This window comes from Tursiops truncatus, chromosome 9 (genome assembly GCF_011762595.2).
Source record: "Tursiops truncatus isolate mTurTru1 chromosome 9, mTurTru1.mat.Y, whole genome shotgun sequence".
Classification (NCBI taxonomy): domain Eukaryota; kingdom Metazoa; phylum Chordata; class Mammalia; order Artiodactyla; family Delphinidae; genus Tursiops; species Tursiops truncatus.
The window spans coordinates 2,159,094-2,185,081 of NC_047042.1; the positions used below are offsets into that span (position 1 = coordinate 2,159,094).

A 25,988-nucleotide genomic window follows, 5' to 3' on the forward strand; every position below is an offset into this window, starting at 1 on the left:
CTTGAGCTCAATCTTTTGTTAATGTTTCAATGTACACTAATAGTCATTATCAAGAACTCTTCTTTAAAGGAATTGAGGTCATTTTTCATTGTAGTCCTATTTTAGACAAGTATAACACTTAGTTTGTAAGCAGAAAATCCCAACCTAGTGTAATTTTTAAGAACAATATTGATTTGTTTTCTTAAGTTTTCCTAAGAGTGAACTGTCAAAGCATTCCAACAAATTAGAGGTGAAGAAGCTAACTTATGACTGAAATAGGGATAACAGACATTGCACCAACAGTTCAGAACCAAATATAGAGCTCATCTAGCCTCTATTTCACTGCCTAGATCAGTACAGCAGAATGCAGAAGATAGGCTCTAGAGTGAGACTGTCTGTACTCTATTCCTGGCAGGAAATTTACTTGCACCATGACCCAGGACTCGTTGCTAATCTCTATGCCTGTGTATCCTTATTTATAAAATTCAGATACTAGTTATAATTTATAATAGCGAGGGCTATTTACCATTTTTCATGTAAAAATATCTGACAAAGGAATGAACCAATAACGTTTGTTAGATGTTGTAAAGTTAAACAAAGTCATGTTAAGTTAAAGTCCAGAATTTTCAGTTCCTTCATACATAAATTATCTTATAAAATTGTAGGAATTGAATGAATTAAGATGGGTAAAATACTTAGCAAAATTCGTGGAACCTGGTAAAGCATTTAATTAGTAGTAGCTGTTATGAGCTATTAACAGTTTCAAAGAACAATACTTGAAGTTCAGGGATTGATTTCAATATAATTTGGCCTATGCTTTCAGTGATTCTGGAAATAATCATTAATTATAAATAATAAATACTTTAAGTTTTTAGCAAACCTAAATACACATAATTTCTCATACATTCTGATAAAGAAGGATATCTTCTCAGAATTAATTATATCACACACCATTATGCTTTTCAGTGGACTTTCATAAATATCAAAACAAGATCCTGAAAGATTATATCACTGATTTTTTGTCCTATTTCAACCTTATCTAGACATTTAACCGTGGTCAGTTGTTTTTTGTTCCTAGTTCCATCCTGTCATGGGAGCCACACCCTCATGGCCTCATCTGAACCTAACTACCCAAAGGCCCCACCTCCAAATACCATCATATTGGGGTAGGGACAACAACATATGAATTTTGGGGTACACACCCTCAGTAACAACCATCTTAACCATTTTTAAGTGTGTAGTTCATTGGTGTTAAGCACATTATTGTGCAGCCATCACCACTGTCCACCTCCATAACTCCTTCCATCTTACCAAACTGAAATTCTATATCCATCAAATACTAACTACATTTCCCTCCCTCCTCTCAACCCCTAGCAATCATTTTACTTTCTTTCTCTATGAATTTGACCACCTTAGCTACCTCATATGAGCAAAATCATACAGTATTTGTCTTTTTGTGACTGGCTTGTTTCACTTAGCATAGTGTCCTCATGGACAGCAGTATTCTTGCTGTAGCATATGTCAGAATTCCTTCCTTTTTAAGGCTGAATAATTTTCCATTTTATGTACATACCACGTTTTGTTTATCCTTTCATCCATTAATGGACACTTCGGTTGCTTCGCCTTTTGGCTATTGTGAATAATGCTGCTATGAATGTGGGTGTACAGATATCTCTTCAAGATCCCACTTTCTGTTCTTTGGGGTATATACCGAAAGGTGGAATTGCTCAATGGTAATTCTGTGTTTAACGTTTTGAGGAACCAGCTATTGTTTTCCATAGTGGCTAATCCATTTTACATTGCCACACAATGTATTAATGCACAGTTACAATTCCTTACATTCAAGGAATAAACCCCACTTGGTCATGGTGTATAATCCTTTCAAATGTGTGTTAAATTCCGTTTTCTAGTATTTGAGGATTTTCACATCAGTATTCATCAGGATATTGGTCCATTTCTTCTTGTAGTGTCTTTGTCTGGCTTTGGTATCAGTTGGCCTTATGGAATGAATTTGGAAGTGTTCTCTTCAATTTTTTTGGAAGAGCTTGAAGTGGATTAGTGTTAATTCTTTTTTAAATATTTTGTAGAATTTACCAGTGAAGCCACCTGATCTGGAGCTTTTCTTCATTGGGAGTTTTGATTACTGATTCAATCTCCTTATTAGTTATAGGTCTGTTCATATTTTCTGTTTCTTCATGATTCAGTCTTGGTAGGCTATGTGTTTTTAGGAATTTGTCCATTTCATGTAGGTTATATAATCATTTGGTGTACAACTGTTCATAGTACTTTCTTATAATCCTTTTTTATTTCTGTAAAATTGTTGGTTCTAAACCTCAGGAGTTCCCCAGATGAAATCCAAAACTGGCCCCTGTACTCACAGGGCAAGGAGAAAGAGGCAGACTCTCCAGACGGGTAGGTGGCAGGTTTAATTACCAAGGAAACTTACTTATGCTTGTCTTAGGTGCCTTAAGATGAGTAGATCTCTGCACCCACCCTCCAGAATCTTCAAGTTTATGTAGAGGACTTAACAGGGTTCAGTCACGTATACTGTCCAGATGGTCTCAACGAAGCGTTACTCTCTCAAGGCTGTGTTCCTGAAACAGCTCCTCCTGTGGGAACAGTGGGCAGAACATACATTCATTTCAAGGACAGAGGAGGGGGTAGGAGCCTCTGACTGCCTGAGTTCAGCTCATGGGTCAGTGGGTGGTCACATCCTCTCAATGACCTCCAGCAAAAATCAGTTGTAATGTCCCTTCTTTTGTTTGTGATTTTAGTTACTTGAGCCTTCTTTCTTTTTCTCTGAGTCAGTCTAGCTAAATGTTTGTCAATTTTGTTGATCTTTTCAAGAACCAACTCTTGCTTTCATTGATTTTCCCTATTGTTTTTCTATTCTCTATTTTGTGTATTTCTGACCTAATCTTTATTATTTTCTTTTTTCTGCTAGCTTTGGGTTTAGTTTGTTCTTTTTCTAGTTTTTTAAGGTGTAAATTTAGGTGGTTGATTTGAGATATTTCTTCTTTAATACAAGCATTTATACCTATGAGTTTTCCTCTTAGCACTACTTTTGCTGAACCCCATTACTTATGTTTTTGTTTTCATTTATCTCAAGATAATTTCTAATTTCCCATGTTATTTCTTCTTTAACCCAATGGTTATTTAGGGGTGTGGTGTTTAATTTTCATATATCAGTTTTTAATTTTATTCCAGTCTATTGATTTCTAGTTTCATTCCATTGTGTTCAGAAAGTATTAATATATTTTACATGCTTTCAGTCCTTTTAAGTTTACTAAAACTTGCTTTGTCACCTACAATATAGCCTAGAGAATGTTCTAAGTGCACCTGAGAAAAATGTATATTCCGCTTGGGTATTCTGTTGGTTTGAGTGTTCTGTAAATGTCTGTTAGGTCAAATTGTTGTTTAAGTTCTCTACTTCCTTGCTGATCTTTGTCTGGTTGTTCTATTCATTATTGAAAGTAGGGTACTAAAGTCTTCAACTGTTATTGTAGGGCCATTTCTCTCTTCAATTCTGTCAATATTTGTATCACGTATTTTGAAGGTTGGATGTTTGGTTCGTATAAATAAAATAGAGAATAGAAAAACAGCAGAAAAAATAACCTAAACCTAAAGTTGGTTCTTTGAAAATATCAACATAATTAACCTACCTTTTGCTATATTGAGAAAGAAAACTCAGGGAAGACCACTCACAAAGGGTATTTTAGATGTTTAAAAAAAAAAACCTGTCTGTAACCATTAGAGGAGAGATAACACATGAATAAAAGAAAAAATACATAGAATAGTCCTTGAATCTTTCTTCTAAGGTTTTGGCTTCCTTAAAAACACCTTGTTATGGAAATGTTTTATAATAAAAATAATAAGGCCTATAGGAAAATAGTGTTCATAGTAGACTCCTCCAAACTCATACAGTTTCATGGGTTACACACAAAACCCATTCACTGTAAAAATACGATCACAGTTTTAAACATGTTAAATCTCTAATAAATGAGGAAATACTTTTGTCAAGGAAATAATACAGTGCTTTCCTTGACAAAAGACTTGATATTTGTTTGGTGGCATGAAAGCAATGAAGTTAGACTGTGGGTTATGAAGGAGAGGTGTGTAATAGCTGTTCCCAAAAGTGGCTTTTGGCAGCTCACCCCTTCCTGTGTGTGCCTGCCACTTTTCCAACCATAAAATGAGGTCTGTTTCCTTCTCACGTTGACTCTGGGCTTGGACATATGAGTGGCTTTAGCCAATAAGATATTAGCAAGCATGATGCAAGTGGAGGCCTGGTAAGTACTTGCACATTGAGATTGGTCATTTAGGGATTGTTCCCCTGGAGTTTCAGTCACTATTTTGTGAGAGACCCAACCTAGATCCAGAGGGGAAGAAAAATAAGGCATTGGTCATCAGGCCCAGCTGAGCTCCCAGCTAACAGTCAATACCAACTTGCCAGCCATGTGAGTGAGGTCATTTTGAACATTTTCAGCTATCGGAGCTATGCCTTATGACAGAACAATTCAGAGTCCCAGTAGATGATGAATGGTTGTTTTAAGCTACTAGGTTTGAGGTTATTTTGCAGCACTAGTTACTGAAACAAGGTAGAAGAAAGGATGTCATCATACTTAGATGTAAGCGTAGTGCCCCTGAGGTATATAGTTGTAATTCATTGCCCTGTTTACTTCTACTCTGGCTTAAAGTCAAAATTTTAGTTTTCTTGTTTTTCTACTTTCCTTTTTTTTTTTTTTTCTAAGTAGCTGCTAGAATGGCTTCAAATCGGAGGATACCAAAAAGCACCGTATTGCTGCTGATGGCATGAGAATCTACTGGAGGGTTTTCTTTGGCCAGCTGAGTCACAGACAGAATTATCCTTCTTCTCAAAACTGAAAAGATCGTGGAATTCAGCACGGCCTCTCTCACTCTGCCTTGGCCTCTTGCCTCTGCTTCTGTATTAGTTTTCTCTTGCTGCTATAACAAACTGCCACAAACTTAGCACCTTTAAACAAAGGCCATTTATTACTGACAAGTTTGTGGGTCAAAAACCTGAGCAGGCTTAACTCTGTTCTCTATTTGAGATCCAACTGCCAAAGTCAAGGTGTGCTCTTTGTTCATATCTGGAGGGTCTGGGGAGAAATCTACTTTGGGACTCATTCTAACTGTGCAGAATACAGTCCCTCATATCTGAGGCGCCCGTTTCCTTGCTCTCTGGCAGCAGGGGATGCACTCTGCTCCTGGAGTCTTCTCACATGGCCTGCTCCATCTTCACAGTCAGCAGTGCTGTGTCAAGGCCTTCTCACTTGCTACTTTCTGTCACTTACCTTCAGAATCCACAGAGGGGCCCCCGTTCTCCAGCCCTTCATTGCCACTTCTGAGTTTGCAGGTTCTGTCCTGCTTGGTCAAATATTGACTGAATCAACATCATCATTCTGAAGATGATATTACTTACTACTGTAGGTACTAATAATGTTACAACTACTAACTGATAATGTTATAAACTGCATGCCAGAAATTTGCCAATTCCTTTAAATACATTAATGGTAGTTTTTACAACTCTGACAGCAATCATTAAAGGTAAGAAAAATAAGACTCAACGGGGTCAAATAATTCACGAGGTCACAGTGGCACCTTAGCCAGGAAGTATATACATTATTAAGCCCCAAGTATTGCTGTAGTCTCTTATGGAGCTTCACCAGATTGCTATCCATGGTGACCAGGGTGCTCCTGTGTTATCCCAAATCCCTCTCACAATTCATCTCACCTATGCTTAGATATCTCTGTACTGTCCAGCTAGCTCCCAGTTTTAGCATTTTAGTTCATCTTTTGCTGAGTTAGATTAATTCATGGGGCAAAACTAAAAAGTGGAGGACCAAGTTAGAAGACCCCATGCAGTAGGAAAAGGATCTCTGTGGTACAACCGTTATCTTCACCTACACTAGTCCCCTGTCCAAACCAGAGTAATTTGCCAAAGTTATCAGTCTCTCTTATTAAGACTTACCAAGGAGGATAGGTCCAAGGCTTTCATGTCCTGACATTGGCCTACCTCTTTTGTTCATCTTCCACCATTCCCTGGCTGCCATTTCAAGATGTAGCTATACCCAACCTTCAGTAAGAGTTGTGATGCTGCTCTCACAGGGCAAGCCTACCATTGTACATACTGTTCCCGCATCTGGAATGACTCTTCTTCCTCCACTTCCCCTTTGTTATCCAAGTCATACTCAATTGTCAAGATGAGGTCCGGTCTTATCTTCAGGAAGATGTTCCTAACTCCCTACAATCTGGCTGGATTAGATGTTCCTCCTCTGCACTCCCACAGCACTCAGAGCTCAACAATGATCACAGTCACCACATTGTACTGAAATTATCTACTTACATGTCTGTCTTTTCCATTTGTTCATGAGCACTTCAAAACCAGGAAATCTGTTTTCCATCTTTATACATTCATCTGCTTTCATTTGTGGTGAGGTAAATATTTGTTGAAGGCAGCTTTTATATTTGCCCATCTCTTATCATTAGGTTGAATTATCTCCTTTGTGTCACCACCTTTGTAGTAAACTCCTTTGTGTCACCACCATCCCCAACCTGTCTGTGTGCACATGCACAGATTAATAGTGCCCAAGAGATCTCTTCCAATAATAAATAACAAATAATTGTACACTATTTAATTAATCTAACACTTAAATTCCAGAGTACTTCTGTTCTCACTGCTGAGAAAAGTTGTTAGATAATCCATGGAAAAATCAATACCACACAGTTTAGCTTTCTAGTAGGAAGTATTTCTGGTGGAAGAAGAAATTCCTATTGCATTGTGTACATTTGTATTTCTTACGTATGTACCCAAAGCACATACATTTTTGTTTTCAACATACATTTTTGTTTTCAGGTTGGACAAGCCCACTGAGAGTTACTGCCTTACAACCTCATCATGAAGAATACTCAGTAAATCACCTATATACATTTGATGAGAAAGCAACATGTACCGTAAGGTTTTCTTACTGCATAGCATTATGTAGTATTTGTAATCAATTTATTTCCTTGTCTGTATTTGATATTTTATGCCCTGTAAAAAATAGCTACGCATACTGAGTGAAGTAAGTCAGATAGAGAAAGAGAAATATCATATGATATTGCTTATATGCAGAATCTAAAAAAAAAAATGATACAAATGAACTTATTTACAAAACAGAAACAGACTTAGAGAACAAACTTATGGTTACCAGAGGGGAAGGGTGGGGGGTGGGAAGAATAGTTAGGAAGTTTGGGATTGACATGTACACACTGCTATATTTAAAATAGATAACCAATAAGGACCTACTGTATAGCACAGGGAACTCTGCTCAGTATTATGTTACAACCTAAATGGGAAAAGAATTTGATAAAGAATAGGTACATGTATATGTATAACTGAATCACTTTGCTGTACATCTGAAGCTAACACAACATTGCCAATCAACTATACTCCAAATATAAAATAAAAAGTTTAAAAAAAATAGCTACCATTTATAAAGTACTCCTTATGGGCCAGGCACTATGTAGAAGTTCACAGTTATTGTATATTATGCATGTCTGTGCATCCCTACAACAGAACAGTACTATGGAAGAAGAATGAGTAGTAGATGATGGTAGTGCCCAACACAGGCCCCTCTACTGGCAAGTGCACCCTCCCCAGTGGCAGTAGGCAATAGCCACTAAATGTCTGCCAGCTGCCAGCTGGACACTGCACCCTCCCACATTGACCACTCAGGCTTTGGCCAATGACTGACTTCCTTGAAGAAACAGAATAAAGCTAGATTTCAGCTGAAACCACATTCCCACTGGTGTGTTTTCCTTGTTGTATCCTACACTTCACCTAGAGCACTCCTACCATGTATTAATTGAACAAAAATTGTGTTTGAGTCCCTGCTTCTGGACAAGACAGTGTTGTTATCCCCATATTATTTGAGAAATCTGAAGTCCTGTGATGTTAAGCAACTGACTTTTGACCACAAACTTTAAACCTAGATATATGTCTGAATCATCCTATATGGATTAATAGATTCTAAACCCATGGTATTTAAATTACTTGAAGACTCCCCAAGGAATACATAGATATGACAAGGGATTTAAAAAAAACAGCTTTACTGAGGTGTGTTTTACACACCATAAAGTTTGCCCACTTAAAGTGTTCAATTCAGTGGGGTTTTTTTCTTCATTTTTTTAGGATATTCACTGAATTGTACAACCATTGCCACATCTAATTTTAGAACTCTTTCATCACTCCAAAAATAAACCCATGCCTATTAGCAGTAAAGATATGGATGCTTTCAAGGAGTCAATTTCCATTTGTTACTCTTGTATGTACTCCTTCCTAAAGTTGATCTGCCTGATAAATTATCTGTACTTAGAGATACAGATTGATTTCTTCTTTTCCCTCTTTCCCCACCTCTCCCTTTGCCTTTTCTAATTTTACCACAAAGAGGAATGGAGCATACCTCCCACAAATCATGTACTAGGGTATATGGCCATGGAATAAAAAGGTCATTCAAAATAAATGTCACCAATGCCTCCTTTACTCAAGATGCCATCCACCCATGCCAGGGCTTCATGTCTTTCTTTGTCTATGCATTTTTCTCTATAAGAAAATTAAAGCATTAGACATGAGGGAGATTTGACCTGTTTTGAGCTATTCTAAATTCAGATAAAAGGCAGAATTTGTTTACAAGGGTAAAGAAAATTTGTTAGTTTCACTTATTCCATCTCCAGACTCTTCAAAGAGTCTATTGCTCCTTCTGGTAAGTCCTGTGAAAGCAAATGAAAGGGAACATTATAAGAAATTGAAGGCATTAATGCCTTTTTTTTTCCATCTAAGGCTACAAATTTATGGCAAGGCTACATGCTTTACTTAGCTATATATTGTAGAATTAGAATTCTGAAGTTTGTGCTTGTCCTGCAAAAGCTTATAGAGCATACTTATTTAAATTTAAAATAAGCTTAGACTTTTATGACAAAATCTTGATATTTTACTACCAGTAGTGGGAGCTAAGTAACATTGGACAGTACTTCCAATGGAAAAACAACTGGATTAACCTTTTTTTAATATAAAAAAGCTAATAAGGTGGAGAGAAATTACTGGGCCAATGAGAGGGTAGAAACTCTAAAATTTAAGCTATCACTTAGGGTCACTTCAGCCTTACAGCAATTTGCTGTTCTGGAAAGGGAAACTAAACTTTAACTGAACATTTCCTAGCCTCGTGGGTATAAAACACCAAAAATTAGAATTGGTCTTTGAAAACCACCCACTACACCTGAAGGCTTTCACCTTAGAAGTAAGGGTAGATCAATAGTAAAAAGCCTTGAACAGACTACAGCTGCTTCACAATAAAAGAGAAAACCAAGTCTTGGACTGGTATTAAGGTGATCCTAGATTGCTATCATTCCCAGAATCCAGACATACAAATAAAACTTCTTTGGAGGATGATAGTATATTAATTACTAAGCCTCAAATTATTTCTGTCAATAACTTTTAAAATATAATGTTTAACACATAATCAACAGTAACCAAACGCATAAAGAGAAAGGACACTGTGAATGAGAATCAGCAGAAATGAGAGAAAACAAAGAGACAAAAATTGATTCTAGACATTGGAAATATGCATAAAATGTTCAAAAAGAAAAAAAAGATTAAGCTCGAAATTTTTGTAAATAAGTTAGAAATTAGAAAATGCAAAATTAGAAAAATGAGAAAAATGTAGTACCAGAACTGAAAAATACAGTAAGCAAAGAATAAGGTAGATGGGAGCTGTAGCAGATTAGACACAGTTAAAGAGAGAATTGGAGAACTGTAGATAAAAGAGAGGAAAATACTCTTGATGATGCACAAATTTACAAAAAGATGGAAAATACCAAAGGGAGAGTAAAAATCATAGAGGATACAGTGAAAAAGAAAAACATATGTTTATTTGGAATTCTAGATGTGTAAGAGAATAGGAGAGAAGCAACATGTGAAGACACAATTATCATATCCACTGCTGTTTATTTATGGAGTTCCCTGCGGCATCCCCTCACATATTCTGCTGTACATTAAGGATTAATTATTAGTAAGCCAATCATGACAGCAGCAGCAGCAGCTGCTGGTGTCAGCCCCAGCACCAACAAAAATGGCAGCAAGAGTCTCAAAAAACAGACAAAGCACAGAAGACACAAAAATGGAAAGAAGGAGATTTTTGAAAGTTATTTCTTCACATTGTTTATGGTAATTGCATTGTTTAGAATCTGGGCATCAGTTGTTATCTTTTGTTAGGTCTTGTTGAACATGAAATTCTAGGAAATTGAAACATGATATTGTTGGTGATGGAGGATCTTAATGTGAATGATGCTAAAGTATCAGGACATAAAGAGAGATCTCCTTCAATGTTATTAGTCTTGTCAGAAGAAACTAGGAAATATCTAGATTTATTAGTAGAGGTTCCCATTGAATCAGATTCCAAGAGCACTAGAGATGAAGTCAAAGATCAAATTTAATCACTTCTTTATGAAATAGTACACACAAAACATTCAGAGAACAGAGATAGAAGACGCACCAGCAGAAGAATAGCTACTAGAAAATGAATATTTATTAGGAAATTATGTAGATGATAAATTTGAGGACCTGGAAACTACAACATTTCATAAATAAATTGAAGCTACATAACATAGAAGTGGCAGCTTACAAGACTAATCAGGAAGTGGAAGAGAAAAATCCAGATTCCAATGAAAGACTGTGCCATGATACCAATGACATGATAAACCAAGATGATGATGAACAATAACATGAACAACCAGAAAATGAGAAAAATTTGAGAAAAATCCAGATTCCAATGAAAGACTGTGCCATGATACCAATGACATGATAAACCAAGATGATGATGAACAATAATATGAACCACCAGAAAATGGGAGACATAAATTCAGACCCTGCTAGGAAATATTTAGTTACCTTCTTGAAGAAGAACAATAGGAAATGACAGATTTCAGAATCTTTGCCCGTAAAACTAGAGGAGGACCAATCTTATCCACACATCACTCACCAACTTTATCAATACATTGCCCACAGGAAACAGGTAATTGTGACAAATCTTGTAAATTGCTGAAAAGCTCATAATCTAAAACATTTTAAATGAATTGTAGTCAATTGTAATTTAGAATACTTTTTAGAAATAAAAAATTGATGTGATTTTACATTTCTACATGCCTCATTTTTGACAGTAGATCCATTGGTTTTATTTGCTTGTTTGCTCCATCTCTCACACAGCTCTTATTCTTACCCATGTTTATGTGTAATCTTCAGAAAAGATGTAGAAATTATATTGATGTAGCAGAAATTGTTTTGTCAAAGATTTCATATTTGTTCGTAGTGCATAACACTAACAATGTTAGGTTTATTTGGGTGACCTCTATGCTAAACATGGATTTTTATCTGCAAAGGCACTGAAATATTTGCTAATGACTCAGGCTGATAGGAATCATCATAAACTGTGTGCCAATCAACAGGGCAACGGGATACTGGGGAATATAGTACATATAGATATACTGGAACTAGATATAGTAGAATAAAACAGCACAATTAACAACTCAACCTAATAGACATACAAAAATAAATCTTTTTGCAAGGACCATTTACAAAAATTACCAAATACTATGCCATAAAACAAGTCTAAAAATATTTCAAATGTTTTAAGTCATACAAAGTATATTCTTTGCCCACAAGACTATTATGACAGGTCAAAACACCTTAGAAAATCATGCATTTGGAAATATAAAAATGTATTTATGAATGAGTGATGGGCCAAAGAAGAAATCATAAAGGAAACTAGAAAATATCTTGAACTGAATAATAAAATGTTGTACAACACAAGGAATATAGCCAATATCTTACAATAACTATAAATGGAGTATAACCTTTAAAACTTGTGAGTCACTGTATTGTACAGCCGTAGATTACATAATGTTGTACATCAACTGTACTTCAATTTAAAAAATAAAATCGATCATGGGAGGAGTGCACCTCCAGGAAAGGAAAGGCCAGAAGTGATTCCGCCATGGTTGGCACCAGCCTGGAGCCAGTGAGGGTCCCTGACTGAAGACCCAGCAGGCCAGCTTCGAAGAAAACCTAGAGAGAGGGCAAGTTACAAATCATCCCCAGACTACAGGAGATACAGACATGGCAGAAGGGACTTGGATCAGGTCAGAAGCCAATTTCCCTGTGGTACCTAAGTGGAACCTGATGAATTTACCCTTGCAAGTGAAAAAGATGACATTACATACAAAACTGGAAGTGCACGAGTAAGAAGAGATTGAATAATAACTCATACATGCCTTTTGGGGCATTTAAGCCCTGAGAAAACCCTCTGTGATCCAGAGACTCACAAAGCGAGAGGAGTTGTCATTCTTCACTGTCTTGGCATTGCCAAAGGCCTCCAGCAGGGGATTGGCATTGATGATTTGATCTTCCAGAGTTCCCTGCAAGGGCAAGAGCAGTCCTCACATCTGGGCTTCCTGAGCACTCTGACAGTCTTGATTTGGACACACCAATCAGACCCACATGCACTTTGCCACTTTCATCCTTCTTCTCTCCAGTAACTGCAATTGTTGCAAAGTACTAGATGACACGCTCCTCTGTGTTCACAGTCTTTCCTGCTCCAGATTCTCCACTGTCAAACAGAAACCAAATAATAGATCAGAACTACAGCTTACATTGTCAGTACACCACAAACCAGAGAAGAAGAAAAAAATCACTTATGCGGTCAGGATGGACTGGTTCTCATGATCTGTGAAAAAGAAATCAAGACCATCAGTTTTTAAAAATAGTACACATCCAATATGAAGATTATTGACTCTGTTCAGATTAAACATAGTTTATTCTTTTTAACATTTTGAAGATGTTGCCTGTGATCTTGGTTTTGTGTGTCGATCCCAGATAGTACTTGCCTCTTGCAGTAAAATTTGTGAAAATGAGAGGCAAAGAATCATCTGTTTCTTCTTAAAATATTATTAATTTTAAAATTTATGGGAAATTTCAAACATATACAAAGGTAGAGGCCATAATGTAAAGAGCTCCTATGTACCCATCATACAGTTTCAGCAGTTATTATTTGGCCAGTTTTATATAATCTATACTCCAATCCTAAACTCACTCAGTTATTTTAAAGAAAATACCAGGCATCATATAATTTCATCTATAACTATTTCAGTAAGAATCATACAATTCTGAAGTTTCATTTAACAGATGAAGAAACAAACCCAGAGAGAAATAAGTGATTTTCTAATACTTACATAGCTTGTCAAGATATTTAGGCCAATAATTTATATATTTTTCTGCTACCTGGCCTCCTCCAGTTTCTTCATATTAATTTGACTACTGCTAATTCTAAAAAAGGAAGGGATCTGGAATTGTAACTGTTGGTGCTCATTTACTTTTAGTCTCCTTGTATACACACTTCTAAGGGATAAAAACAAAAATTATCACTAAAAATAATAAAATAAAAAAATAAAATAGAATTATTGTAGCAACGTGTGGGAATGCAACTATAACAGTGCCTGGAGGAAAATATATAATCTTTTTTTAAATAATCTTAAATGAATATGTTATAACAGAAGAAAACCTGAAAATTTAAGAACTAAGCAAGCATCCATCTCAAAATGAGAAAAAATAATAGTTTTTTAAGTTGAATGGAGGATATAATAAAGATAAAATGAGAAATAAGAAAAGAGAAAACAAACATATATTTTAAAAGAACACCAAGGCCACAAGTTGGTTCATTGATAAACAATTGATAAATATCTGCCACTGTCAATCAAGAAGAACAAAAATATATAACTTTGGGGAAGCCAAATATAATGCTGACCTCATAAAACTGTGAATCCCCACATAGCCTCAAAAACAGTGCAGAACAAGACAAATGACAGTATATAAAAGCCTTACCATCACCATAACTAGAAGGCAGAGAAATTCTAAATTTCAAATTACTGCAAGTTCAAAAGAAAAGAAAACAGAAAATCCTAACAAGTCATGTCTCAACATCTCAACAGAAACCCTTTTTTTGGTAAATAAGGACAGCTTTGGAAAAATTACATGGTAGACAGAAGCCAGCTTAAAATTGGTCAAAACTGTGGATAAATAGACAAAGTCTAGGACTAAAAATATAGATAATGTCAAAGTCTAAGTCTACAGAGAAGGAGTTAAAAGAACATGTGATCTGAGATGGCAGTTTCTGAAAGGAATTGATTGTGTAGGAGAAGAAGTTTAAAAGAAAAAAAAAGAAGGAAAAGAGGAAAATTTAAGATCCTGAAAGGCAAAAAGAATTATTTAATTGGAGATTTTACAACCCCTCTGGTAACAGTCAACTAAGATAAGGAAAAAACTTTATTAAAGAAACTGTACTTTGCTACACTGACAGAAGAGGGTACCACTGAACTACAAATATTAAACCACACAAAATTCACAGAATTAATTAAAGAAAACTGTAATAAAACAGAAAACAAGAATCAAAATACCTTAGTGAAGAAAATTCCTCCCCAAATCAACTTTAAAAAATATTGTAATATAACACTCTGAAGTTTGTTATATATTTTCAGGCAAGCATTTGAGAATATGAAAATTGCCTGCCTAAAGAAATTCAAAGATTTACAAATAAAATTTTAGGTGAAACAAGTGAAAGAAAATTCATTTCAAAATTAAGACCTAATTTCATGATGCCCAAGGAAACTAAAATAAAATAAGATTTAATTAAAATAAAAATTTAATGGAGGACTTTGAAGAAAGGCAGGAAGACATCCAAGAGAAGAAGAATGAAGAATTAGTTAAAAATATCTGAGTGAAAATGGTTGAAAAGGAAGATAAGCAAAGATAAGCAAAGAAGAAAGAATATATGTATAATTGGAGTACCTGAAGAAAAACTAAATGATAGAATGGAAATAATATGTTAAACCAGGGTTTCTCAACTTTGGCGCAATGACATTTTGGGCTGGATAATTCTTTGTTGTGGGAGAGATTTTGTGCAGTGTAGGATGATTAGCAGCATTCCTGGCTTCTCCCCACTAAACACCAGTAGCACCTTTCTTGATGAATGAAAATCCGTTCTCAAAATGCTAGAAAATGGACAGCAAAGGAAAACAACAATAGTACAAAGCGAGAAAAAAGATAACAGAAGAAATTAAAGAAGTACAGGAGATGGAGTAACATGCACTCAACTATCCTGCCTTAATAATGTAGAAAACTGAACAAATTTTGAGAAATAATGGCTTCCAGACACTAGACAAGAGGCAGTGAAGTACTAAGCTCTCTGAGGAAGGAAGAACATTGTGAACTCCACAATCATACTGGCTTACTACCCGGAGACAGTTTCTAAACCACAGTCCAGGGAAGGGAAATCCATACAAAGCTTCACACTTTCATGCAGTTGAGGAGACAGGGATTGATGTTCTGGGGGTGAGGGGCAAGTCAAGCATAATTTGCAGAGTAGGATACCAGGGAGGAGGGAGCTACAGCAAGGGGGCTCTGGAGATCTGGGAAAGAGAATGAGCAGATCTTTGAGCAATGATCTGTGCCTCCTTAAGGGGAAACTACCAAAGCTGAGGAAACACCTATTGTAAAGAACTGGCATGATCATTTTCTGAAGCTCAAACAGGCAGGGGATGTCCATGTCCCCACAAAGTAGAAGGAAGAAACTTTTTAGTTCATGGGATGTCAGGTGGACGCTTCAGAAGGATGTCACCTCTGAAGTCAGGCTTAGTTAGCCCTACTCTAAAGCTTCCTCTGGACTTTAATAAACAAAGCTTAAAAGCAACCCTCAAAAGCACCCAACTGATTTCAAGTACTGAACTTTGTGCTGGAACAGAATCTAACACTATTTAAGTATTAAAATAAGTTCTAGTAACCAATGAACTAACATCCAAAATAAGCAAAACTCAATTAAAAATTAATTTTTATGCAAAGGAGAAGAAAAATATTACCCATAGTCAGGAGCAAAAGTAAGTCAGTAATGCCAGACACAGAAGTGACAGACATGAAGAAACAAGCAGACAGGGATATGTTCAAGCAGCTATTACAAATGTGTTCCCTACATTCAGGATGTAGAGGAGACCACACTGTGATGATGTGGAAAATGGGCCATACAAACGAGACTCAGAAGGACTTGTAGAGAAAAACACCATGTCTAAAATGAAAGATAAATGGATAGCTTCAAGAACAGATTAGACACTGCAGAATAAAAGGTCAGTGAAATTAAAGACATAGCAGTAGAAACTCGAACATGAAATACAGAGAGAAAATTAACAAATAAAGCATGAGTCAGCTGTGGGACAGTGTCGAGCAGTCTAACATACATGTAATTGGAATTCCAGGATAAAAAGGAGAGTGGGAAAAAATATTTTGGGAAATAATGGCCCAAATTGTTCCTAACTGAAGAAAATTATGAATCTTCACATCCCAAAAATTCAGCAAATGCCAAGCTGAGTAAAGATAAATAAAACCATGCACATCAACCACATTGTGGAAAAACAGTGATAAAGAGAAAATCCTAAAATAGTTAGAGAAAAAAAATTATGTACAGAGGAACACATGTAAAACTGACAGTAGGTTTTTTGTCAGAATCTGTGCAAGCCAGAATAAAATGAAAACACATTTTAAATTTTTAAAAAATCAACTCTGAATACTTTAACCAGAAATAACACATTTCAAAAATAAAGGCAAAACACACAAGGACATTTTCAGAAAAACCAAGCTGAGAAAATTCATTGCTAGCAGACATAAAGGAAGTTCTTTAGATAGAAAAAACTAAAGTATATGGAAATTTGAATTTCCACAATGAAATGGATTTGAGATCAACAGAAATGGTAAATATGTGGGTAAAAATAAAATACTATGTTTTGTTTTTAAGTTAAAGTATACTGACTGTTAAAGAAACAACCATTACAGGGCTTCCCTGGTGGCACAGTGGTTGAGAGTCTGCCTGCCAATGCAGGGGACACGGGTTTGTGCCCCGGTCCGGGAAGATCCCACATGCCGCGAAGCGGCTGGGCCCGTGAGCCATGGCCGCTGAGCCTGCGCGACTGGAGCCTGCGCATCCAGAGCCTGCGCATCCGGAGCCTGTGCTCCACAATGAGAGAGGCCACAACAGTGAGAGGCCCGCGTACAGCAAAAAAAAAAAAAAAGAAAAGAAAAGAAAGAAATAACCATTACAAGTAGTTAGAGGTTATAGCATATGTAGGAGTAAACTGTATAACAGTAACCCAGGGAATGTCAGGATGAAATGTCAGGGGATATGCTGTTGTAATTTTTACACCATTTGTGAAATGGTGTAATATACTGTAAACCCTAGAATTAAAGACATGTATTGTAAATCCTAGAGTGACCATGATAAAAGAAAGAAAGAGAGAGAGACACACAGAAAGGAAGGAAGGAAGGAAAGAGAGAAAGAAAGAAAGCTAATAGGCAGAGATAAAATTAAATTGTAAAGAGGAAAAAAATTACCTTAACTAATCCAAAACAAAGTAATGCAAAAGGAAAAGGAGGTGAAACAAATAGTAAATAAAGCTAGATTTTAAAGCTAGATTTAAACCAAATTATGTCAATTGTTATATTGACTCTAACTATATATAATTAAATTTAAAGTCAGCAATTTTTATTTGGATTAAAAAAATTAATACCCAACTTTACTCTGGCTACAAGAAAACCATGTTAAATAGAAATAGATAAAAGTTTAAGATGGGAAAATATATACTGCACAAAAAAGAGTTAAAGAAAACAGAAATATCTGTAATAATATCAAATGAAGTAGATTTCAGAAAAAGAAATTTTACCAGATAGATATTCCATGATGATAAAGAAGGTCAATTTATAAAATGACCTAGTAACGCAACTCAAATACATGAAGCAAAAACTGATGGAACTGAAAAGCAGATCCACAATCACTATCAGAGATTTAAACACTCCATTCTTAGTAACTGATAGAAAAGGTAGACAGAAAAAAAAAAGTGAAGATAAAGAAGATATAAAAAGAAGATATAAAAAAACATTATTGACTGACTTGACCTACTTGGTATAGTCCACACAACAATAGCAGAATAGGAATTCTTGTCAATTCACACAGAGGGTTCACCAAGGTAAATTGTATTCTGGGACATAAAATAAATCAATAAATTAAGAGAATTGAAATTATACGCAGAATACGCTCTGATTGCAAATGAATTAAGGTAGAAATCAGTAATGAAAGGTATCAGGTAAAGACTGAAGATGCACATACATGTTTAGGGTCTAGCAATATAGCACGTGGTTACTAAAGTTAAGTCATGATAAAGTTAAGTCTACCCCAGAAATGTAAAATTTGCTTAACTTTAGGAAATTGGTAAACATAACTAACTGTATCACAGTAGGAAAGTCATATACTCATCTAAACATAGGCAAAAAAAGAAAAAAGTTTGATGAAAAGAACTGAAAATTATCCTCAAATTAACAATAGATATCTATGAAAAGGTAAATCAAACAATATTTGAACTCTACACATTGGAGTTCCTAGCCAGCCAAATCAAAGAAACATAAAAATAGTATAAAACTTAGAAAGTGTTAAACAAATCTATTATTCTTGATAATATGATTATGCATGTTAAAAATCCAATTAAATCTGCAGTTAACTTACTGAAATTAAAAAATGAGTGTAGTAAGTTTTCTAGAAGTAAATATTATTATAAAATCATTAATTGTATTCTAAATATCAGTGAGAAGCAGAACATTTTTTAAAAGTTTAAGCTATCATTTAAAATTGCATCAAAATTATTAACTATTGAGTAATAAATCTAACAAAACATATTCAAGAACCCTGTGGCAAAACTAGTACGTGTATTGAGAGAAATTTTAAAATACCCAAATAGATAGAGAAATATACTATTATCTGGATTGGAAGGCTCAACATTTAAAGTTTTTTTAGACCTTTCTAAGTTGATTTACAGTTTCCATGTAATTTCAATCAATATCCTATCTGTGTATTTGTGGAAATTGAAAATTTCTTTATAAAATGGATGCAGAAACCAAAGAATCAGAAATAACCAAGACTATTCTTAGGAAGAAGGGAAGAATCAATATTCATTTGTAATAAAAACTCTCAGCAAATTAGATTTATGAGGGGACTTCCTCAACCTGATATTTAGCCATCTGTGATGAACTAAGGCTAAAGTAATGATGAAAGACAATTTTCTTTCTCTAAAATCAGGAACAAGACAAAAATGCCTGCTCTTACCACTTTTATTTTCCATCCAATGGAGGTAATGGCTATTGCAGCAGGGTAAGGAAGAGATGTAGAAATCATAAATATTGGAAAGGAAGAAACAAATCTATCTTTACATAGAGATGACCTAATATTTATAGAAAATCCTCAGGAATCTTCAAAACAACTACTAAAAGTAATAGTTGAATTTATTAAAGGCATAAGTTTATTGTTAATATACAAAAACCAATTGTATTTGTGCATATCAGAAGGCAACAATTGGAAAATGAAATTTCAAAAGATTCTGTTTACAATAGGGCCAAAATCAACATAGAATTTAGTGAAACACATGCACATTTTCTTCACTGACAACTAGAGTACATTGATGAATGAAATCAATTAAAGAAGACCTAAATAAATGGAAAGCAAACCAGGTTTATGGACTGAAAGACTTATTATTGTTAATATGTTAATGCTTCCCCAGTTGATCTATAGATACTTTCAATGCAAACTCCATCAAAATCTTAAGAGACACTTTTGAAGAAATTGGCAAGCTGATTATAAAATCAATATAAAACGGAAACCTAAAATAACTAAATCAATTTTGAATAAGAAGAATAAACTTGGAGGATTTATGCCACCTGATTTCAAGTCTTCCTATAAAGTTACAATAATCAGTACAAAAGGGAAAATGATAGATACAGATTAACAGAACATAAAAGAGAGTCCAGAAGTGGAGCCACCTAATATATTGCCATTTGATTTTTTTAATGTGCCAAAAAGGCATTTTAGTGAAGAAAAGGAAGTCTTAATATACTACTAAAACAACTGCATATCCTATGGGGAAAAAAATCAAGTTTTACTATATTAACATATACAAAAAATTAACCTTAAAATGGATAATAGGCCTCAATATAAAATTAAGATTGTAAAATTTTTAAATATTTAGATTTTCAAAATGCATTGTTAAGAAAATGAAACAGCAAGTTACACAATGGGAAAATATTCACAATCACATATATGATAAAGGATTTGTATCTATAATGTATAAAAACCTCTTAAAATCAGTCAATAACAAGACGAACAACCCAAGTGAAAAATGAACAAAAGATCTGAACAGACACGTCACAAAAAAAATAAGAATGGCTAAAAAATACATGAAAAGATGTTCAACATGCTGAGTCATTAGTGAAAAACAGTATATCCCCACAATGGCTAAAATTTAAAAGACTGAAAATTCCAGGTGTTGACAAGGATCCAGAACACTGGAACTCTCACACACTGCTGGTGGGATTGTGAAACATTACAGATACTTTGGAAACTCTTTAACACTGTTTAGAAGTTAAACACACACCTATCAAGTGTCCCAGCCATTCTACTCCTAGATATTTACCCAAGACAAATTTAAATGTATGTCCACACAATGACTTGAACATAAATAATCAAAGCAGCTTTATTCATAATTGCCAAAATGTGGAAACAAATGTTCACATGCATATGAAAGTATGAACAAATTGTGGCATAGTCATACAATGGAATAGTATTCAGCAATAAAAATCTACTGATACATGCAACAACATGAATGAATCTCAAAATCATTATACTGAATGAAAGTAGCCAGAAACAAAATATTACATACCAACTGATTCTATTTAAATAAACCTCTAAAAATACAAACCAATATAGAGTGACAAAAAGCAGATCATTTGTTGCCCTGGCCTGGGAACAGGGGGAGATATGAGTGCAAAGGGGCATGAGAAATACTTCTGCAAAATATAAATGCTCTGAATCTTGTCTGTTGTGTTTTCATGGATATACACAGCTATAATATCTCATCAAGTTGTATGCATTTATCGAATTTAGTTCATTGCAGTATATTATACCTGAATACAGTTTATTTTTTTAATAAAGGATATGATAAACAACTTTATGCCAGTCAATCTGGCAACTTAGCTAAGATGAGAAAAATTCCTTGAAAACACAACAAAACTGACATAATAAGAAAGTCTGAGGAGCCCTATACCTATTAAATAGTTTAATTGATTATTAAAACACTTTCTACAGAAAAAACTCCAGGGCTAGGTAGTTTTACTAATGAGAAGATCAGATATTTAAGGAAGAAATAATATCATTTTACCCAAATAATATATTTGAGGACAAAAGAAGCCTGTCACCAAAATATGAAAAAGATGTTACAACAAAAATTAGTCTGATATGAACAGACAAAAAAATCCTTAGCAAAATTTTACTAAATTGAATTTGGTAATATATAAAAAGGATGATACATCACAACTAAGTGGGGATTATTCCAGGATTGCAAGATTTGTTTAGCATTCAAAAATCAGTGACTGTAATTTACTATATATGTTCTCAAACCACCACAGAGTTAAATTAAAAATAAATAACTACAAGATGTCTAGGAAAGCATCAAATATTTTTAAATTAAACACCACAATTCTAAATAATCCATGGGTCAAAGAAGAAATCACAGGAGAAATTAGAAAATGTTTTAAACTGAATGATAAATTTGAAAATGAAACATATCAAATTTTGTATAAAGGAGTTAAAACTCTGCTAAGAAGAAAAAAATAGTCTTTTGTGTATATATTAGAAAACAAGAAAGGTCTAAAATTAATTACATACATTTCAATCTTAAAAAAATTATTAAGCCAAAAATCAGAAATGAGTAGAATAACATATATTTGTAAGTTTTAATTTAATTAGTAGGAGTATACACACACACACACACACACACACACACACACAAAATGTAAATTTCCAAGACAATAGAGGAAAGTGGGAAAGCATTAAATCTGGTGGATCCAAGACGCAGAATGAGAGAAAAAGAAAGCATGGTGAATATAAAACATTAGCAATTTTCATTTACATCTTATCTTTTTAAACTTATTATTCACCCCTTCTAGGATGATGGAGAACCACTTTTACAATCAAACAAGAAATATAATGCAAAAGACTCATTTTACAAGTCCTCTACACAAAAGTAAGCATTTTTCCTGAGTAGAATTTGATTTAAGAATGTATTTCTTTTTTCTTTAATAACACATCTCCTTTGTGTCCACAATATCCTGGATCCTGTGAGGAATTCAAAGACTATCAGACACAATTCTTTACTTACTTACATTGATTGCTAAAATAAACAGTTAAAGGAAGAAAACCTGTATTTAATAGAAAAATAAAACCAAAACAGAAAGGAAAGGCTCAGAGAGAGAGGACGAGATAAGGATGTCCAGCATCATAGAAAATGAGAGCAGAGAAGTTTGAAGAACTTTTTTACTCAGTTGAAAATCATATAAGGTATCTTTATGTGTCCATGCCCTAGGCTGTGAGATTCACCAGTGAATAAAAGACTCCTCCAATGAGCACTCACTCTAAAGGGAGACGGACGATAAGCCACAAACGTAATAAATAAATAGATCATATCTTAGAAGGTGATGAGTCAATGAAAAAATAGCAGAGAAAAAATAGAACAGGATAAGAATATCAAGAGTGTCCTGTGTGGAGTAACAGGCTTCCAGAATAACTAGGAGGTCTGGGTAGGCCTCCTTGAGCGATGAGATTTGAGCAGGAACTTGGAAGTGAGTGATGTGCAGATATCTGGATTGACTACTTCCCAGTCAAAGGGAACGTAGAGCAAAAGCCCTGTGTCAGAAGTGTGATTGAGGTGTCAAGGAAGAGCAAAGGCCGGGGGTCTACAGTGCAGTAAGAGAGGGGTAGCAAAAGAAGAGGTCAGGGAGTACCCAGGAACCAGATCTTGCTGGGCACTTGCAGAGACTGTAAACAGTAGGGTGTTAGCAGTGAAGTGGCCAGATCAGACTTGTGTGTCAAAGTAGTCATGGTGGCTGCTGGGTTCAAAGTGGACCGGGTGAGGGGAGAAGCTGGGAGACCAGGCAGAAGGTTGCTGCTGTCATCTAGGTCAGAGATAATGGCGTTTTGGAGGAGTGTGGTAGGAAGTTGTAACAGTTGCTGGCCTCTGGATACATTTTGAGAGCAGAGTCAACACAGTTTCCAGACTGGAGATTGTGAGCCTGAAAGAAAGAGGCATGGAGAATGATTCCAAGGTTTAGGGCTCTGCAGCTGGATGGACTGAAGCCATCACTTATCAAGATGAAGGCCGGTGGAGCAGGTTTGGAGGGAAAGATCAGAGGCCAGTTTTAGATGTGCTGAATATAAAGATGCTCATTAGACATCCATGTGGATGCGTCAAGTAGGCAACGGGGTCTGTGGGTCTGCAGTCTGGGGGAGAGGTCTGGGCTGGAGGAGCAAGTCTGGGTGTCATGGCTTATGGGCAGTGATGTCAAACACCAGCACTGGATGAGCCAGAGGAGAACAGAGCTTGAGTCCTGGCATCTGTACATCAAGAAAGAGGAGAAAAAGGGGGGTGGTGCCAGCACAAGGGACTGAGAGGAGGGAACCAATGGGGGGTTGGGGGGAGGAAATGCAGAGACCTAGTGCTTGGGTGGCAAACTAAGAAAGTGCTTTAGGGGGCAGGGGGGTGAACATCATGTGAATGTTACTGACTCCTCGGTGGCAGGTAATCAAGATCAGAGGTCTAACTTCGACCATCAGTGGCTGAGTGACCTTAAGCAAACAAATTCAGTTTTCTAAGCCATAGCTTATTTATTTATAAATTAATGTTCTTCTTGCCCTGCTGCAAAGCTCAAATGCATTTGTTTTCAGTAAAGTGTAAGATGCATATCCGTGTATGCATTCGTTTTCTAGTGAGATGCATATCCGTGTATGCATTCGTTTTCTAGTGAGATGCATATCCGTGTATGCATTCGTTTTCTAGTGAGATGCATATCCGTGTATGCATTCGTTTTCTAGTGAGATGCATATCCGTGTATGCATTCGTTTTCTAGTGAGATGCATATCCGTGTATGCATTCGTTTTCTAGTGAGATGCATATCCGTGTATGCATTCGTTTTCTAGTGAGATGCATATCCGTGTATGCATTCGTTTTCTAGTGAGATGCATATCCGTGTATGCATTCGTTTTCTAGTGAGATGCATATCCGTGTATGCATTCGTTTTCTAGTGAGATGCATATCCGTGTATGCATTCGTTTTCTAGTGCTGTGTAACAGATTACCACAATATGGCAGCTTTACACCATGCCCATTTGGTAGCTCACGTTTGCGTAAGACAGAAGTGCTGGCAAGTGCCCACTGAGTTCAATGCTCAGGGTTTCTCAGGCTGGAATCAAGATGTCAGCAGCAGCTGAGTCCCAGTCTCCCAGGATCCTTCGGATTGTTGGCAGAATTCAGCTCAGCGCAGCTCTAGGACTCTCAGGATTTGTTTAAGGATAACTGAAGAGTGTCTGCTGCTGTTTTCTTGCTTCTTTTTAGGGGTCACCTGTTTAGGTCAGAACCACTTAGGATAATCTGCCTTTTATTTATTTTTTTTTTGAGTAACTCAAATTCAACTGATTAGGGACCTTAATTATCTGTGCACAATCCCTTTTTGCCATATAAAGTTGCCATATAAACTATCATAGGCGTGATACCCTACCATATACATTTGCTCTGCCCACACTTGAGGGGAGGTGACTACATACAGTATGTACGCCAGGGGCAGGAATCTTGGGGGGCAATTTAGAATTCTTCCTACCACAGAATATGCTACTGTTAAGAACTATGCCAACTGAATATGTATTTTTCATAAAATGTATTATTTAATAATTTCATAGGGCTTATGAAATGGTTCCTTGGGACAAGATGCTACCACCAAAACTTGATCCAGAAGAAACAACAGTGGAAAAAGCTGCTGACCCTATCTCACAGTGTTTTACACTGAAAAGATATGAAGGATTGCCAGCAATAACTCAGGTCAGTGATCACCTCTCATAATGAAGTTTTTTAATACATCAAAGTACACAAAACTAAAAAGGAAATCAATTATATTGAAATACAGTTCTAAACATGGACTCCCAAGAGGTTTGTGAACTACAGGTTAAGAAGCCCACAGTATCTTGAAAAACTTCAGCTTTTACAGAGAAAAATGATAATTAGAGAGGAAAAATACAGTTTTAATATAAAATCTCAGCACAGGATTTGTGCACAGAAATTAAAACCAATTAAAGGACCAAAAATGTGTCTGGATTCCTATAACTATTTTTAAGAATCTCTCAACTCCTTTAAAATATTTTTATACCTTGTGAAAATTGGTCTTTTATTACATATTGTTTAGTGTTGAATTATACTTGTATCCAAAGTCCTTCCTGGCGAGATGATGGTCTAAGATGACAGCTCTGGGTGGGGGAGACTAGCCTGGGGCTGTGGAGCATGGGCTAAGGGGGAGCCAAGAAAGCACAGTCTTGGGATGAAAATCCAAACCAGACCTTTCACAAGGGCTTCAGCCCAAAGGAGGTGGCTAACGAGGCAGATTCCAGCTGTGAGAAAACAAACTGACCCTGAGGGTCTGCAAGCAGAGCAGAGATCAGGAGTGGCTCTGGAGCAACCCCCGGAGTGACTAAGGGTGCTCGGGAAGTGCTTTCCATTGGGTGACTGGGGCTCTTGCCTGTGATACGAGAGGACTGAAGCTTGTATACTAGAAATTACAGTAACTTAGAACATATATACTAGAGATTACAGTAATTGGAACTTAAATACTAGAAATTACACTAACTTGGTTAAATACTTGTCATTCATTTTGATGGTGATTTTAGATGGTTGGTGGACTATGGGACAGATTTCAAACAAGATCTTTCTTGGCACCAGTCAAACCAGTCAATTTGTAAGTTTTATCTCCTAATGTTCTCATCAGTAGACCTTTTGCCGTCA

The 25,988-nt window shown here is 35.7% G+C and overlaps 1 protein-coding gene, 1 long non-coding RNA gene and 1 pseudogene across 2 annotated transcripts in view; 2 read left to right on the forward strand and 1 right to left on the reverse strand.

The window, feature by feature from the left end:
* Nucleotides 1-25,988, forward strand: part of SPMIP7 (sperm microtubule inner protein 7) — a 57,243-nt gene that overhangs the window by 1,890 nt on the left and 29,365 nt on the right. Inside the window, exons 2-5 of the mRNA XM_019939909.2 lie at nucleotides 6,857-6,954; nucleotides 22,115-22,191; nucleotides 24,896-25,034; nucleotides 25,874-25,941. Of these exons, the coding sequence (XP_019795468.2) occupies nucleotides 6,857-6,954; nucleotides 22,115-22,191; nucleotides 24,896-25,034; nucleotides 25,874-25,941 (382 nt within the window). The remainder of the gene's footprint in view (nucleotides 1-6,856; nucleotides 6,955-22,114; nucleotides 22,192-24,895; nucleotides 25,035-25,873; nucleotides 25,942-25,988) is intronic.
* LOC141279451 (uncharacterized) lies at nucleotides 2,529-6,012 on the reverse strand. Its single transcript, XR_012333703.1, has 3 exons — nucleotides 5,972-6,012; nucleotides 5,295-5,364; nucleotides 2,529-2,588 (listed from the first exon to the last, which is right to left on the reverse strand). It is a non-coding gene; the product is annotated as an uncharacterized lncRNA (long non-coding RNA).
* LOC141279603 (aspartyl/asparaginyl beta-hydroxylase-like) lies at nucleotides 10,061-10,560 on the forward strand (annotated as a pseudogene).